Source organism: Vicugna pacos, chromosome 4 (genome assembly GCF_048564905.1).
Source record: "Vicugna pacos chromosome 4, VicPac4, whole genome shotgun sequence".
NCBI classification, from domain to species: domain Eukaryota; kingdom Metazoa; phylum Chordata; class Mammalia; order Artiodactyla; family Camelidae; genus Vicugna; species Vicugna pacos.
The window spans coordinates 53,048,369-53,065,801 of NC_132990.1; the positions used below are offsets into that span (position 1 = coordinate 53,048,369).

At 42.5% G+C, this 17,433-nt stretch overlaps 1 protein-coding gene across 1 annotated transcript in view; it reads right to left on the bottom strand.

The window, feature by feature from the left end:
* The window catches only part of BAAT (bile acid-CoA:amino acid N-acyltransferase), a 23,230-nt gene continuing 5,797 nt past the window's right edge, over positions 1-17,433 (bottom strand). Inside the window, exons 2-4 of the mRNA XM_072959819.1 lie at positions 3,293-3,792; positions 2,851-3,053; positions 1-631 (exon numbers count right to left, since the gene is read on the bottom strand). Of these exons, the coding sequence (XP_072815920.1) occupies positions 32-631; positions 2,851-3,053; positions 3,293-3,755 (1,266 nt within the window). The 5' untranslated portion in view covers positions 3,756-3,792 and the 3' untranslated portion in view covers positions 1-31. The remainder of the gene's footprint in view (positions 632-2,850; positions 3,054-3,292; positions 3,793-17,433) is intronic.

Here is a 17,433-nt window from a genome sequence, read left to right on the forward strand (position 1 = left end):
TTTTGTCTCCCCGCCTCATCATCACTCTTATTCAGAATTTGCTTCTGCTCTGAATGAGGTGTTGCCTGAGGAACTTCTGGATCTCTCCCCAGGCGTGTACCTGGGCTGCTGCATGAGCAGCAGGCTCCCCGCCCCAGAGGATGGGGCGGAAGAGGCCATAGCTTGGGTGCACAGACGCAGAGCACAGGGGCCCATAGGGCGGCTCTAAGAGGTGGCCCGTCTTGGGGTAGAGCAGCATCCTTCCATTGCTTTTCCCGTGGTTCCGCAGCTGGTCAAGGGCCTGCTCAGCGTATTTTTTGCTATTATAGCATTCATCATCCTCCCCTATAATGAAGAGGATCTGACCCTGGGCCTTTTCAATAGGAAGCACACTCTGCTGATTCAGTTCATCCCGGGGGTCCCCCCTGTAGTGGCGGAGGCGTGCAGCCCCCATGGGGTGGACATCCATGCGCTCTGGAAATGAGGGGATGGATGCTATAACCAGATCCTGGTACCTGAGCGGACATTCAAAGACGGCATTGGACCCGTTGATGCAGACAGTGGCCACCACCTGCTTCAGGAAGCAGGCCATGGCCAGCCCAATCTCTGCACCTTTGCTCATAGAGACCACTCCGATTCCGGGACCTTGAACCTGAAGGACAAAAGGGAACTCATTACAGGCATACTCCGAGAAAGAGCTGTCCTATCAGCCAGTAAGCTAGTGATGGGAAAAGTCAGAAAATGTGGGTTGGGAGTCCTTGCACTAGGGATTCCCAGCTTCTGTGATTGAGAGAGAACACTACCTACTTACCCTGGCTAAGCTTTATTGCCCTGTGAGGGTGATCATGTTCTCTACCTGGCAGGACTGTTAGGAAGATGAGTAAAAGAAAAGAAAGAAAAACTCCTCATCAAAAGTGAAGTTCTATAAAGGCAAAAAGGGTCTAATGCGCCAGCAACACTCAACACCACAAGAGCAGAGGCAGGTAAGATTTCTGAAGAATCAAATTCTTCTCTCCAGCTAGGAAAAGAGGTCTCCTGGTTTCTTTCAAATATTAGGTAAATGTAATTCATATTTAAATAGCATTTTATAGCTACAAAGGATTTGCATATTCATTAATCTAAGGGCTACTCCAGCAAGCATTGGGAGGGTAAAGATGAAAGACTTGGATTCTTTGAACAACTGAATTTCAGTACCCAAGCCAGTAGGAAAAGTACTAGGTCCCAGGAGGGAGTCCTTCCCTTTGTGGTTGGCTGAGGGAGCAGAGGAAGGGAGGAAGTCAGAGATGAATGAGGAAAGGAAGGGCATTCTGGGCAAAATGAGCAAATATGTCCGGGTGCACGGACGTAGAGCACAAGGGCCCCTAGGGCGGCTGTAAGAGGTGGCCCGTCCTGGGGTAGAGCAGCATCCTTGTAGCGACTTTGTATGTTGACTTCACTCACAATTGTATTCTCAGCACCTTTCTGTCATCAAAATTATTGAAAAAAAAACGTTTTAAAATCAGAGCATTCTGAGACCCAACTTTTTGAGATCTACTTCAATAGGTCTGAGGGGGGCCAAGAATCTGATACTTATAAGGTATCCCCAAGGAACTCCAATGTGCATCCCTGTTTGGGAACCATCTCCTGAGGAATGGATCAGGAAGTTAAGGAGGAGGGCTGACTGGAGACAGGAACTCGATGAATGCACGACTGCAGTATCACAGGTGAGCAATCATGAGGGAATGAACTACAACAGTGGCAGGGAGGATGAAGAAGTTGTGCTATATCGAGAAAGACTCAGAAGTAGAACCTAAAACACTTTGGGATGGGTTGAGGGTGTGGAGAAAAGAAGGGAGAAGAACCAGATGGATGAAGGTGACAAGGTGGATTTAATGAGCTTACTATAAGCTAGGCCCTCTGCTAAGTGCTTTACATACATTATCTCAGTCCTTCCAACAAGAAAATGGAGATTTAGGAAGTTTAAGTTTCAGTGAAGGCTACGACAGTATCTATTATGGGGCAGAGGTGGGAATTGAATCTCTTCTGCTGAATCTAAACACAAATTTAATTTTGGCAGTTGACCTTTTTTGTCAGACAATGTCACAAATAGTTACATTTGAAATTTTAAAAATTGACTTGAAAACGTTTTATCTGGGATTGAATTCCTTCTAGGCAACCTTTAAAAAGACGCAAATATGCTTAGAAAAATCACACATGTATTTGATAATGATGATGATAACACTCAAGGTGAGGACACCAGTGATGCTCCAACTGGAAACATATCCTCTCTTCTTACGAGGAGTCAAGGCTCTCCCAGGAGATTATGATACAAACTGGGGAGTCAGGATGACTTAATGGTTTGGAACAAAGACAGAACAAAGTGACAGAAGGGCTCTGTCACTTTCTGGCCATGTAGCTTCGACACCTTACTTAACTGAAGTGAGTATGCCTTCTCATCTGAAAACTGAGGACATTGTCAAAAGCACTAACTTCACAAGGTAATTGTGAGCATTAAATGAGATGGTGCATATAAAGTATTTAGCATAGAGTCAAACAAATAGTCACTTAAGAAATGTTAGGTGATATGATTGTTTTGCCATGTTAGCTTGAACTGTAAGAAATAACCTGATTGTTGAACATTTTGGAACTAGAAAATGAAAAGAATGATAATATATTCACCATTTGTTGTCCTCTTTGTGCCAGTAAGCATTAAACTGATCCTAATCAATTTAACGATCCTATAAGGTAGATTATTATCCCCATTTTAACTGTCAACTGTGTTATACCCAAGTCTAAACACACTGATAAAGTAGGCAGAACAGACATTTGTGATTTTTTTTTTTTTTTTTTTGCTATCATGTTACCAGGTAAAATGAAAAGCATTTTAAATACCTTGGGATGAGCTAGTAGCAAGTTGGCACCTTCCTCAAAGTATTCCAGGTCCACTTCCTGCAGCTTTTGAGGCAGGTCTTCATAGGCAAAATATGCTAATGCCAGCACTGCAAAGCCACGGGAAGCCAAAAGACTGGCCCGAAAATCCACTAAGCCGCCGGTGCCCCCAAACAAGTCAATGAGTCCCAGGAAAGGGCCTTCCCCTAAGAGCAACAAAAAGAAGAGCATGGAATCAGGAACAGTAACAAGAGGGCCAGGGAGGTAGCCGCTGAAGGACGGGTGGAGCAGAAAGAATTCCACTTTCACACCCACAAGGATGTGGCAGGGGGCTTCTAAAACACTGTAGGAAATACTGGTTCTCCAGTAATCGGATGCCTTCGGTTTTTGTTTTCATTTCCACCAACAGCCATGTTTTTTCTCTGTCACCAGAGATGATTCTCACCTGGAGGGAGGAAAAGGGCTCCTCGCAAGCGGCCTTCGTGGATCTTCACCCGCTGGACCCCAGGACTGGAGAACCAGCGCTGCACCACTTGGCTGGCCCTGGGCTCGCCCGGGGCTGAATCTTGGAGATAAAGTGAGTCATATAGCTGCAGAGTGACCCAAAAGGGGCTGTTCATCACATCGCGCTTGAGCAGCCTCCTAAAACCCTTATCAGGCTTCAGAGACCAGAAGGGGCCCATCGGATGGACCCCCACATAGTCACCTCCCAAGGCAGGCGCCTGCTTCAGGTCCAGCTCACCAGCCTCGTTGGCCCTGTAGAAAGCTCTGGACTGGAACAGAGTCCCCTTCTCATCCTTCAGAGATGCCACAAGGGTCACCATCTGCAAGGGAGGCAGGCCCGTCGCTCGGATGTGCACAGGCTCGTCTGCAAGGGCACTTGCTGGGGTGGCTGTCAGTTGGGACATTGTCAACCGGCAAAGGAACCTGCTGGTATTCCTTGCCCTGCAGGGGAGAGAAGACTCTGAATAGGAACTTAAATTTTCAGGGAGAGGCCCCAACAAGGCTTGTATTAGGTCTGGCCAAGGTAGACTTCTGGGGGCACGTTGTGAAATACACAGAACATTTGGAGGAGGGAAAACAAGGCGAGCAGAAAGGACTCACATTCTCATTTCACACTTGAGGATGTAGGCTAAGTGGCAGGCTCCAAGCAGTGTAAATAATTCACAGGAGAACCGGAAAGCCAAGCTAGCTCTGACACTGCAGCCCACTGCCTTATTACAACACTGTAGGAAATCTTAGTTTTGTGGTTTTAGGTAAGTTGCGCTTCAGTTCTTCTGCTGAGATAATTCCCAGGTGACCTATTTCACAGGTGTTGGCTAGGATTTGAAGGGGTAATGCGTGAAGGCTTTATAGGAAGGATCAGTGCTGCTTTTCAACTCCTGTGTCTACATAAACAAGAAATATAGCCTTTCTTTCTTTGTTTCTTTCTTTCGTTCGTTTCCAATCCCTCCCTGCCATTGTAAGACCTATCACCAGCTCTTTTCAGAGTTCCCATTATTTGTTTCCTTTAAGGGAAAATAAAACTTCATGATCTACTTTTGTGGCTTTCCAATAGAGTGATAAATGTCAACTATAGCTTGTTGTTAATAGAGTGTAATATACCTTTGATCAGCTATTTCATAATCTGCTCCTTTATGAGCAAAATTTGGGGTATCCTCTCTCTCCTGCCTTCCTTCCTTCCTTCTTCCTTTCCTTTCTCTCCTTTCTTTTATACCTCATTCCACAAAGGTATATGGGTGATGGAGACAGAATAAAATAAAATTAAAATAGGATCTGGGAAAATATGAACTAGAATTAGAGACACTGGTCAAAGAAAACCTGGAGCATGAAAAGCAGAGCATTTTGTGGGCTGTAAGTTTGGCCCTGAATGAGTGATAGCCAAAGAAAAAAGCCAACCTGTCTGTTCTGCTGTTCTAATTATTCTCATAGAAAAAGTCATTGGAGTCATTGGAGGACAGAGTGGGTCAAGGGAAAATGCATTTTGTGCTTCGTTTAAGAAAGTGATTTTCCACAAAGAACACACTCCCTCCAACCTGATCCCCCAACAACAACCAGCATTACTGACCATTTGATGTAAACCCGAACTCAGATCAACAGAATAGTTTTGAATAAAATGATTGTGAATGTTTTTCCTCAATACTTGAAGAGTTTTTGGTGGAAGATGGTGGCATCAATCCATAAAATTCAGAAACTATATCCAGGTAATCACAGAAAGTCAGCTTTGGGATAGAGTGTGGGAGTTCGAGGAAAGAGGGACAGAACAGAGCAGAGAGAAATGTGATTGTTCCTATCCTGAGAAACCCCTGAGGAAAGGACGAGTTGCTCATTGAGAAGGGCTGGGGTTATGCAGATGAGCATCGGAGAAAGAGATGCAAGAAGATAGGTTTCAGAAGACTTCAGAGAGAATTTTGTTTTGGGGTCTCAGCACTTAGCTGACTGTGCTTGCTGTTTTGTCTCCTAATCTTTCCAGACCTCTGGTTAAATGTGTAAATTCATGGATTCTGACTTGTCAGAAATTCCCTGTAACGGTCGTTAGTATCCCATGTCTAAATTTTTGCCATTTACACCAAGGTATACGCAAGAGATTGTGTTATAATGAAACTTCCTGTAAGAAGCAGGAGTTTTCCCTAGAGGATGAGATGGGTTTGACATAAACAAACAAACACAAACAAACAAACAAACAGTGAGCGAGAGGTCACTTGATAAGTCAATGGTGTGTACTTGTGAATGATGTCTCAGGTTTCCCGATCAAACAAATACTAGGAAGTGGCCATATGATCAGTAACCTTACAGTTGTTGCCATTGGAATATGGGCTGAAAAAAAAAGTCATCTTTCACAGTTTGACAAGGCAGGTGTGCCCTCATGAGGATTTGGTAGGCATCCAAGGCAAAGTCGGACAGATAGCTTTCTCAGAAATCGGCTGTAAGTCTAACAGATTTCAGACTTAACAACCCCATGTGTCATCTGTTCCATATATAATACTCCCTGATAGAGTCAAGAAACAGGAAAAGTCCAGGATTAAAATACATACACACATACAGACTCACTTGTGTGCTGACACAAACACACACAAACCCAAAGACTTTGTGCCTATACACCAGGGATTCTCAGCTCGGGTTCTGAGGAACTCCGAGGTTCTGCCAAATGCCCTACAGTTTCCACAAGAGCTTTTAATTGGGAAAAAAAGGAAGAATTTTTGAACTTCAAGTGTCATGTGATGCTAGTGCACACATTGCTGGAGGGTAACTGAGCAGTTCTATCAGTGATTCCTTTACAAGGTGTTCATCCCCATAGGGCAGTATGTGAAAGGACCACATTCAGGTGGTTGGGTCTATTCTCAGTTTTGGATGCAAGTAGGGGAGGCTGTTGATGGTTAGTGACCTCTATATTGCAAGGAGAGGAAAACAATAGACCGATAATGTTTGCCTCTCCTTCCTGCATTACCTACTCCCATCTCCCCTTATGCTCCATAGAATGAGTTAAAGGAGTGAACAAACTCTATATAATATAGAGGGAAATTTACATTCTAATAAATTTTTACACACTGCAGTCAGCTGCACCCTGACACTTTGCTATTATTTATGAATATTGTGAAGTATGGATGCTATAAGAAGAGCATTTTAATAAGTGGGGTTTTTTTTAGAGAATTTTTCTCATTTTGTTATTTATTATGCCACTCTTTTATCCTTCAGTAAGAATTTACATTTTACAATTATGTCTGATGGAGGGATAAACTTGAAGATAAATTTTAAATGGAGGAAGAGAATTGAAGGATGAGGGACAAGACTCGGAAGATCAGTGACAGAGAATTGCCATCAAGAGGCCACACACCAAAAATTTCTGTCTTGACAGTGAAGCCCCTTATCACTGGGATTTACGTTAGCTGGTAAGACAAGCGCTGTTCCACGTGCATGGTCTTTAATGAACAACTGAAAAATGAAGCAATGGCTCCAGGAAAATTGACAAGACAAATCAAATGTCACAATTATTTGACAAGTAAAGGGACTGGTTATTTTAAATGGCCTTGGAATTCAATTCTCCCTTCAATTCCCTTTTTTTTTTCCTCTAGTAACAAACAATTATCAAGCACTTACTAAACACTAGTCACTGGGTAATATGAATTCCCACAGGAAAGCCTTTGCACTTTTCAAGACCCTTTGATGGTCATTATTTCTCATGACCCTTGCAACAGACCTGTGGGAATAAAAAACTATTATTATCCTTACATTATAAATTAAGAAATTTAGCTCAGCCAGTTAAATGGCTCATCCAAGCTTGCCTGGTTGTTATGATGAAGCGAGAATTTTAACCAGTGCCATCTGACCCTATGTATAAACCTTACTTATTTCCCCCAAATGAGGGTAGCAATATGAAAGCTCATTCTTTTCCTAGCTTCTCCCTCCTGCTTTTCTATCCTACTTCTTTCTTGACTTTAACTTCATCTTGCCCTTTCCCTGTCCCTAACTCTGAAATTTTCAAATATATACCCTGGTGTACACTGTGGCAGGACTAGCGATGAAACAGGAGGATGAAATTTTAGTCCACAAGCCCACATGTGCACGACATGTCTTTTATTTTTTATTTTTCTAGATTCAGGGTAATTTCTCTTTGGAGTCCTTTTTCCTCCAGGTGGCAGAGATGTGATCACAGAATTCAGAGCACCCTGCTTTTTCTGGGAGCTCAAGAAAGTTCCCTGTGACTATGGCAGTGCTCAAAGACTGGGAGTGGGGAGGCTCTGCTCACACGTTATTATACATTCTTCTAAACCTGTTATACAACGGATGCCAGGGGTTCCCAATTCAGATACCTACAGAGGCCAGGAAGGTAATACAGATTTGTAGATAAAGGCCAGAGATGAACGAGGTCTAAGACTGTCGTGAGCCTGATACTACCTGCCCATCTGAAGGCGTTCAAATGTATTCTGTTTTTAAAAATACATACACATAAAACCACCCAACAACAATACAAACAAACAAACCCCAAGGTGTGGGCCAAACAAAACACAGCGACTTGTGACTTCTGAAATTCACATCATCCATTGGGCTTTTTGCAACTCAAAGGCCAGGAAAAGGTCTTCGTTTTTCTCTTTCTAGTGTGCCATCCTTTCCCGAGGCAATAAGTATCAACTGACCACCCTCTGGAGGAGGAAGGACCACAGGCAAAATGCAAATACCAAAATGTGGGGATGGGAACTGGGAGGTGTGGAGTCATCAGTGAATATTTCCAGTGGTAAAGGCAAGTTAACCCTGCCCCCGGTACCCAAAGCCCTCCAGCCTTCTCCTCGCCACCTCTCACCATGCTTAACCTTTACAGTTTTTTTCCTGCTTTCCCTGTATTCCATCTCTATTGTCTTATTCTCAATTGGATTCCAATTTATCCACATATTGCGATAGGGGTTAATTTGTTAGTTGATAAGGCGCAATTTATTGCCTGCCAGAGCCAGTCCCTCACGTTTTCAGAATAAGTTGTAAGAAGACTTAAAACTAATACTGTCTAACACTGTATTGTCATCATCATCAATAAAGCACCTACTGTGTACAGGGACACCCAGCTGAAGGGAGCTCTTCCTTCACCGGGCTCTCCACCATGCCACTCAGAGCACTTCACATGTTTCTTGAACATTAGAGTCACGTGTGCTGTGTTTCCTTTGCCCTGTTAATCTGTAAATTTCTTGAGGGCAGGATCCTGCCTGATGTGTCTGTCGTTTTCACTGTACATGAGCCCTTCACATCCCATGTATTCATTAAATGATTGTGGACTCTCTCTCCATTCCTATGAACTCTTACCCATTTTACCCAATACTTTCTCTCTCTTTATAGGGTTTTCTGCTCCAGTCTAATCTCTACAGTGTTGTCAGACAGAACTTTATAAAGCTCAAAAATAATCAAATTTCTCTACTGCTTTAAATTTATAATGGCTGCCAGCTTCATTTGAAGGTAAAGTCTGAATGCTTTGGCCAAGCATTTAAGATCCTTTGCAGAGGAATGGCTCTATCATAGCACCCTGGAGAACTTCCGTGTTTCCACAGACAAAACTTGAACCACCATATGACCTAAATCTGGGTGGAATGCCTTGTGATCCTCCCGGAAACATGACAAGATAAGTTGTCTTCAAAAGAGGCTTCGTGAGACTGTTTTCCCATCTGTCTCTCCCAGTCTGGTGGGACCCACCATGAGGCGGTTTTCCCACCCACTTCCCTGGTTCTGGAGAGGCATAGGACTTTTCTTCTCATCCCTGCACCCCTTCAGGGCAGAGCTGCAGGCTCTGGGACCCCTGGGCTGCAGTCTGGGATCAGCTTCTCAGCCACAGGGTATCTCACAACTGTGCTGAAGATTCCTGGTTCTTTTTGTTTCAGTGCCATCCTTTTGGTGTGTGAGACAAGGACCCAGACTCATGCACCCTTGGCTTCCTTTGCCTTCACTATCTACATAAGCAATAAACTGTCTGAATTTAAAGGGGCTCATTATTTCTTTTCCCGCTGAGTCTGTCAGTCTTGGACATGGACTTCCCTTTGTGTTTGACACCCTTGATCATTTAATTCAATCAAAGCCTTTCACCCCAATCTATTTACTAGGCTAACCAACCATCTCATGACAAACTTAGCATATGGTATTGTAAAAATCTGCTTCCTTATCTGTCTGTCTCTTTGTATGTGCAGCTAATTAAATTTCAATTCATTAAAAATACAAAAAATTTAAAATTTAGCTCCTCAGTCACATGAACCACATTTTAATTGCTCATTAGCCACGTGCAACTGGTGGCTACTGTAGCGGACCATCTGGATATCAAACACTCCCATCATCACAGAATATTCTATTGGACAGCACTGCTCTGATGGGAACAGTTTACCTTGTTCAACACCCTATTCCTCAGTTCCTGGAGTAATGCCTGGCACATAGTCATTGCTCGGTAAATGTTTGAGGAATTAAGTGAAAGAATAAATAACAGATGAACAAGGAAAAAAACTGAGTGACATATCTCAGAGAGAGTGTGAAGATAGAAGAGAAGCCCAGCTGAATTTGTCTAGGCTATTTCTGAAGATGGGAGACTCCTCAAAAGCCAATGCAATAAAATCCCCAGGCTTCCCCACTTCTTTGCAGCAGAAGGCAGGACTCTGCACACTGCAAACTGTTATTGAAACCAAAGACACAAAGCAGCCAGGGAGAAAGAAATAAGAACTCACACAAGTGTCGTCTCATGGCAGTTGGACAGGGAACCTTTGGCAAAATGGAAGCAACCTGATAGGGTCTGAAAGCTGAAAGCCACATTATTGAGCAGGTGTCAGACCTCCAGACTCCCAGGGTGAAGGCGGAGATCAAGCCTGCACCACTGGGAGACCCTGACCTGTTAGAGGAAGGGTGGTCAGGAACTGGCAGGACATCAACACATCAGAAGGCAGGACACAAAGAATAAAAGAGAGCAAAAGGTCACCCGTAGAAGTTCAAATTACTGTTACTAATCAAGAAACAAAAATTCTGTTCCCTTGGGACATTGTTGTTTTTCTTTCTCCATCACAGCACTCCCTCCTCCCAAGCAATAAATCCAAGAGAAAAATTCCTTGTGTCAAGAAACAATCTCTGTTAGCTCACATTAGCTGGACCCTGACTTTTGCAGTCAAGTGTGCATTTTGTCTCCCAAATAGTCTCTAAGCAATCTTTTGGTTAGGTTGGTGCATCTGACGTAAATCTGCATTTGAGAAATAAACCGCCTGGCATGGTAATTGTTGGCTCTTTGGAGAACTGTGCTACCCACTGAGGTGAGAGAACACACACAGCAAGATGAAAGCAGCTTTCCCAGGCGCCCTGCTGCTGAAATCAGAAAGCAGAGCTTTTCTACTTGTCCATGACAGCCCCGACTCACCTTGAATTCAACCCCAGGAAGCAGACAGGAGCAGGATGGCTTACTGAGCCAGCTAGAACCACTGGACACTTGCCTGTTGCTTGCTAATTTAGGTCATTCAAAATACTCCAGCCTACTGTTCAAAGTTGAAATTGTCTCCATAGAAACCACCAGCTGCTCCTTTTTTTTCCAAGTCCCTAGTGACAGGACTACCAGCACCTGCTGCCAAAGGGGCTGGGCATTGGCTCAGTCTAGCTGGTGTGCCTTTCAGTCTAGGTGTTTCACAATGGAGTCTTTATTTTATCACATAGGTCCAATTCCTAAGCCTCTTCCCTTGACGCCACCTCTCATCACCTGGCTTTATTCTCCTTTGCTTCAGTTCCTTGTCTAGCTCCTTCTTTAAGTCAGTGGTCTCTTAGGCAGCTGCCTTTCTGATAGTTTTTAAGTAGGTGAGTCCCAAATATCCGTCTTCAGAGTGGTGTGGGTTTAAGACTCATCTTAGGAGTCTGTTAAATAAAGATTTCTGCGCCCCTTACCTGGAGATTCTGACTTGATAGGTTTGAAAAAGCTTCTGGGACCTGTACTTTTAACAGCAGATTCTAATGCATACCCTAGTTTGCAAATCACTCTTCCAAGGGGCAGCAGAAACCCTCCCCATGCAAAATGCCTCTTCAGGACCACAACGTCTGAAATCTGACCCATTGCTAATCCCATCAGTCAACATCCATTGTCAAAATGTACAAGTGATCCAAGCTACATATTGTAGACTGTGCTTCCAGGTTGTGAACTCTTTGAGAGAGGGTACTGTGTCTTTAATTTTTGCATCTCTTACAGCCAGTGAGGTGTAGCTGGTGTCTGGAATCAGAGAGACAGACTGGAACCCTGATTCCTTTACATCTATCGTTGCAATTGACCTCCGGCAAAGTCAAAGTTTACCTTTCCTTGGGCTTCAGCTTTCTAACTTGTACAATGACAGTTGTGCGATAAAATGTATTAAAAGTGAAACATAAGCCTTGGGGAGAAGGGGCTGATGTTGACAGTCATGGGCAGATTGGAATGTCTGGGAGAAGAGGACTGTTTTGGCACACAGCTCTCACACTGGATGAGAAGTATGTTGGCAGGATAGCAAGCTCCTAGCTTAATGACTAATTCCCAGGACTAGATCCAAGGAAGGGAGGTAGGCTTGGGAGGAATGCAGCAGAAATACTGTTGTTTTTACTAAGACTCTAAGAGAAGCACAGGAAAGGGGAGCAAGTCACAATGCTTCAATACTCAGGTAATAAAGTGAGATGCATTTTAAACTGGCAGAGTTAAGCTTCTTCACTCTGCTGCCTAGAGCAGAAGACACCAGGGAACCTGGCACTCCAGGGACCCTTAAAGGATGCAGCAAATTAGAAGTGGAGATGTTGGTGGGAGCACTGGGCAGTAAGATGCCAACCACGCACAGGGGAGGCATTAGCAGTTGTCAATAACAGATGTGAACCATGCAGAAAAGACTGAGGTCCTCTGAGGAAGAAGGAATTCTACCTCTAACTTACCAGTGTTGCAGACTCAAGACTGCAACATCAGTCTGTCCCTGAGACTCCAGCCTGCTGGTCTGCTCTGCAGATTTCCAGCCCCCACAATCATAGGAGCCAAGTCCTTAAAATATCTGACTATCTTTGTCTGTCTGTCTGTCTCTCTCTCTCTCTATCCTCTCTATCTCTATACAAAGAGAGAGAGAGAGGGAAAGTATATATACACACATACTCTTAGGGTATAATTTAGTGACATAAGACAGATTAATGGGAGAGAAGCATACAAATTTATTTAGTATAAATTTTGTGTGACATAGGAGCCCTAACAAGAATGAAAACCAAAAGAAATGGCAAAAAAGTACTTGCTTTTTTATTAGGTCAGACAAAGAGAGACAATTGTGGAAAAATAACTACACTATGTGGGGAGCCTAAAGGAAGATTAGAATTTTTTTTAATAAGGTCTATTGAGGGGTAGGGTATAGCTCATGCTTGGCATACATGAGGTCCTGGGTTTGATCCCCAGTACCTCCTCCAAGAATAAATAAAGTTAATTACCGCCCCCCAACAACAACAACAAAACACACACACACAAAAAAAGCAAAAGAGCAATACAACAAGGTCTATTGGTATAGAATTCTCTCAATCTCAACCTCTTGTCCTTGATGATAAGAAGTTTACTTTCCTCCTGGTATAGGCTTCCATCTGGGAGTTTAATCTCCTACTTTCAGGTAAAAAGGAGGTGTGGTGGGGAATCAGAGGGCCTCTCTTGCATCTGCTATTTTTCTAAGTGCTAATACTTTCTATGTCAAAGAGACCTGTTAGGGGATGACGTGTCCTGGTTTCCTTCAAAAGAGAGGCAAAAATAAGTGATTATGGAATAAAGATTATTCCAATGGGTGGAAGTCCCCAGGTGTACTTAAGGGATTTCACTGAGCTACCACAGAGACACAATACAATCAGTGGAGAAATGTGACTCCCTTTCAGTGACAGACCCAACAATGTTTCTAATCATCATTAGAACCTAAAAAATGTTTTCCGTAAACAGGAGTAAATGTAGAAATTGAAGTGTTTCTAGTTCTCCTAAGACAAAAACAGTGTTAGTGTATACAGCAAAATTTATTTCAAATTTCCAAAGAATAGAGTTTAACAGCCTGTTGGGAAAAAAATCTCAACATAATATAACAGAGAAAATTTAGGGCTACATCCCTGGGTTCTGACCCCAGCCCTGCTATTAATGTATTGTAAAACTTTCTCTGAGCCCCTATTACTTAGCTATAAAGTGAGAAGGCTGACAGATCAGTATTTCAAAAATTTCAGTTATTAAGCAGTACCTGCATAAGTTTAGCCATATCTGTGTACTCTCTGACCTACTGCTTATAAGGCAAAAACAATCTTTCTTAATACTTCCCAAAGTATTTACATTCTCAGTAATTGTTTCATTCTTCCTCTGAAGCTTTATTATATTAAGACTAGACCCTGGGCCTCGTTGTCCTAGGGAAGAAAGTATCCCTACCTAGAAAAAAGGCCTAGGCCTTGACCAAAGGTGGGACTGGATTATGAGAGATTGCAAACCACAGAGGAAGATTTTGCCCTGCTTCCTGTTTGGAGTTCTGGAAAGCAGAGTAAAACGGGATATTGTGTAAAGTTTAGGCAGAGGGAGATACAAAAATAGCACACACAAGTTTTTTTCCACACTCCTGTTGTGTGAAAGGGTTCTGAACGTTCCCATACCTACAATGATGGGCATGAAAGGAGCTGAGAGTTGAAGGCTAGCAAACCTCCCCGCGATCATTACGGAAATGTGTGAGCTGACCCTTTAGCAGAGGATATGGGGTGTGAGGATCTACCAGAAACCTGATAAAAGACACAACTCAGAGAATTTTGAAGGACAATGAAAGCCAAGTGTGGCAAACCCAGAGGAACTGAGTGGTTTTGCCACCTGACTCCGAGGGTGAGAGTGAGTTTACTACCCGGCCTTGACCATTCTGAGAAAATAAACCATGTATTATGAGTGCAGATACACAAGAGGTCAACGCCTGGAGACCAGATGAGTTATACTTCCACTAGGATCGAGAAGCTGGCCAAAAAGAGTTATTTGATCTAGGGTTCCTGCCCAATTCTCTTGCCCTGAGAATATACAAGCCCTCCTGAACCCAGATTTGAAGCGGGTAGAGGATGTCTTTGAAGGAAATAAACATTTCTGCTAGTATCTGAACTTCGAACTAATTACTTACCTGAACTTGGGCTATATTAAACAGGAAAAGATTAAGATACATTTAATGAACTGGTTTATGTTTCTTTCCCGCCACCATTATTGGAAACAGGTGTTTAAAAGGAAGCTTATTCTATTACAGAAAATTAAAGAGGAAGAGGGATTAATGGTGAAGTGGGAAGACCCTGAGGTCACCTCCTCCCACAAACAGAACAGAACTACAATGATGCGTAGAACAATTCTCTCCAAAAGCATCCTGAAGCCCAGCCGAACAGCTCTTCTACAACCAAGGATATAAAGAGAAAATCATACTGAGACTGGTAGAGGTGAGAAGTGATCTAGTCAGGACCCATACCACCAGAGAGCAACCCAGAAGAGGAGGCAGATATCATAAGCTTGGAATCCACCCAAAGGAGTGAGGTGTTCATGCCCCACATTGGGGTCTGGTGCTCGGAAGGCAAGCCTCTTGGCTGGTTTTGAAAACCAATGAGGCTTACCAGATGGCTGTAGGAAACCAAGAATATTTTTAAAGGGCATGCACACAGACTTGCTTGCTCCCAATCCCAGCACAGAGGTGGCAAATTAAAAAGTGCCTGGTGCTCTGGCTGGCCTGCCAAGACAGCCCCAGCCTGCCTCCCAGGCTACAGCAGGCTCCAGCTCCAGCCCTTCCAGCTCCAGTCCTGCTACCTGCCAAGGCAGTGGCCACCAGCACACCAAAGGAGATGCTGCAGCTTGCACTGGGCTCTAACTCAAGCTCCCCTGATTTCAGTCTACCTCTGCAAAAGTGGCAGTCACCAGTGCAACTCAGGAGAAGCCCCAGCCCATTCCCGGCTCCAGCCTTAGCCCCCCTCCCCCCAAGCTCCAGCCCACCCCTACCAAGGCTATGGCCTCAGTGTGCCCCAGAAAAAGATCTGGCCCATGCATGCTTCAGATCAGATCAAGTTTTCCCACAAAAGTCACTGGGCACACACAGACTACATAGAGGTGCTCCCACAAAGGACATACCTTCAAGACTGAGATAGGTGATTGTTTCTCCTAATTTCATAGAGACAGAGAAAGTCAAACAAAATGAGAAAGCAGAAGGATATATTCCAAACCAAAGAACACAACAAACCCCAGAGGGAAACAAAAACCCTAGTGAAACAAATAAAAGTAATTTACCTGACAAATAATTCAAAGTAATGGTCATAAAAATGTTCACTGAACTCAAGAAAAGAACAGAGGAATACATGAGAACTTCAAAAAAGAACTAGAAAAATGTATAAAGAACCCCTCAGAGCAGAAGAATACAACAAATGAAATAAAGTATACACTAAGGGAAATTAACAGCAGATTTAGTGATACAGAAGTGACCTGGAAGACGGAAGAGTGAAAGTCACCCAATCAGAAAAGAAAAAAGAAAAAAAGGTTTTTAATGAGGATACTTTATTATTTTTTTCTTTTTAAAAGAATTTCTTTAATGAGGATACTTTAAGGGACCTCTGGGACATCAAGCATCCTAACATTTGCATCATAGGGGTCCCAATAAAAGAAGAAAGAAAGGTTCAGAAAATTTATTTTATGAAAACTTGGCTAAAAACTTTCCTAACTTGAAGAAGGAAACAGATATCCAGGCACAAGAATCACAAGAGGGTCCCAAACAAGATGAATCCAAAGAGACCCTCATCAAGACATATTACAATTAAAGTGACAAAAGTTAATGATAAAGAGCGAATTCTAAAAGCAGCAAGAGAAAAACAGAGAGTCACATACAAGGGCACCTGCATAAGGCTCTCAGCTGATTTTTTAGAAGAAGCTTTGCAGGCCAGAAGGTAGTGGCATGATATATTTAAAGAGATGAAAGGAAAAAACCTAAAATTAAGGATATTCTACTTGGCAAGGTTATCACTCAGAATTGAAGGAGAGAGAGAGTTTTCCAGACAAGCAAAAACTAAAAGAGTTCGTCACCACTAAACCAGCCTTACAAGAAACGTTAAAGGGGCTTCTTTAAGTGAAGAAACAGACCCTAGCAAGAAATAAAATACATAAAGGAAAAAATCTCACTAGTAAAGGTAAATATATAGTAAAGGCAGTGGATCAACCACTTTAAAAATTTAGTACGAAGTTTAAAAGACAAAAATCATGAAGTCAACTCTAACTAGAAAAACCAATTAAGGGATACAACTGCCACACAATTCAGCAATCCCACTCCTGGGTATTAGTCCAAAGAAAAGCAAAACTCTAATTCAAAAAGACATATGTACCCAAAAGTTCATAACAGCATTACATATAATATCCAAGATATAGAAGCAACCTAACCTGCCCCATCGACAGATATATACATGGATTTTCTTCTTTATTATGTATATGCACATTTATAAAATGAAATATTTCTCAGCCATAAAAAGAACAATATTTGCTATTTGCAGTAACATGAATAGACCTGGAGGGTATTATGATAAGTGAAATAAGTCAGAGAGAGAAAGACAAGTAGTACATATTTTCATTTATATGTGGAATCTTTAAAAAACAAACAAATGATCAAATATAACAAAAAAGAAACAAACTCACAGATACAGAGAACAAACCAGTGGTTACTGGAAGGGAGTGAGGCTGGGGGAGAGGCAAAATGTATGCCAGCAGACAAAGAAAACAAACCTGGGGGTTTCCAGGGGAAAGGATGGGTGGAGGGATAAATTGGGAGCTTGAGATTTGCAGATACTAACTACTATACATAAAACAGATAAACAGCAAGGTTCTACTGTACAGCACAGGGAACTCTAGTCAATATCTTGCAGTAACCTATAATGAAAAAGAATATGAAAAGGCATATATGTATGTATATCTATGACTGAAACATTATGCTGTACACTAGAAATTGACACATTTTAAACTGACTATGCTTCAATTTAAAAAATGGAAAAAAAATAAAAGAAATACGTGTAGGGAATTAAGAGATAAAAACTAGTATTCATAAGACAAATAAGTTACAGGGATGTAATGTACAGCATAGGGAATATAGTCAATATTTTATA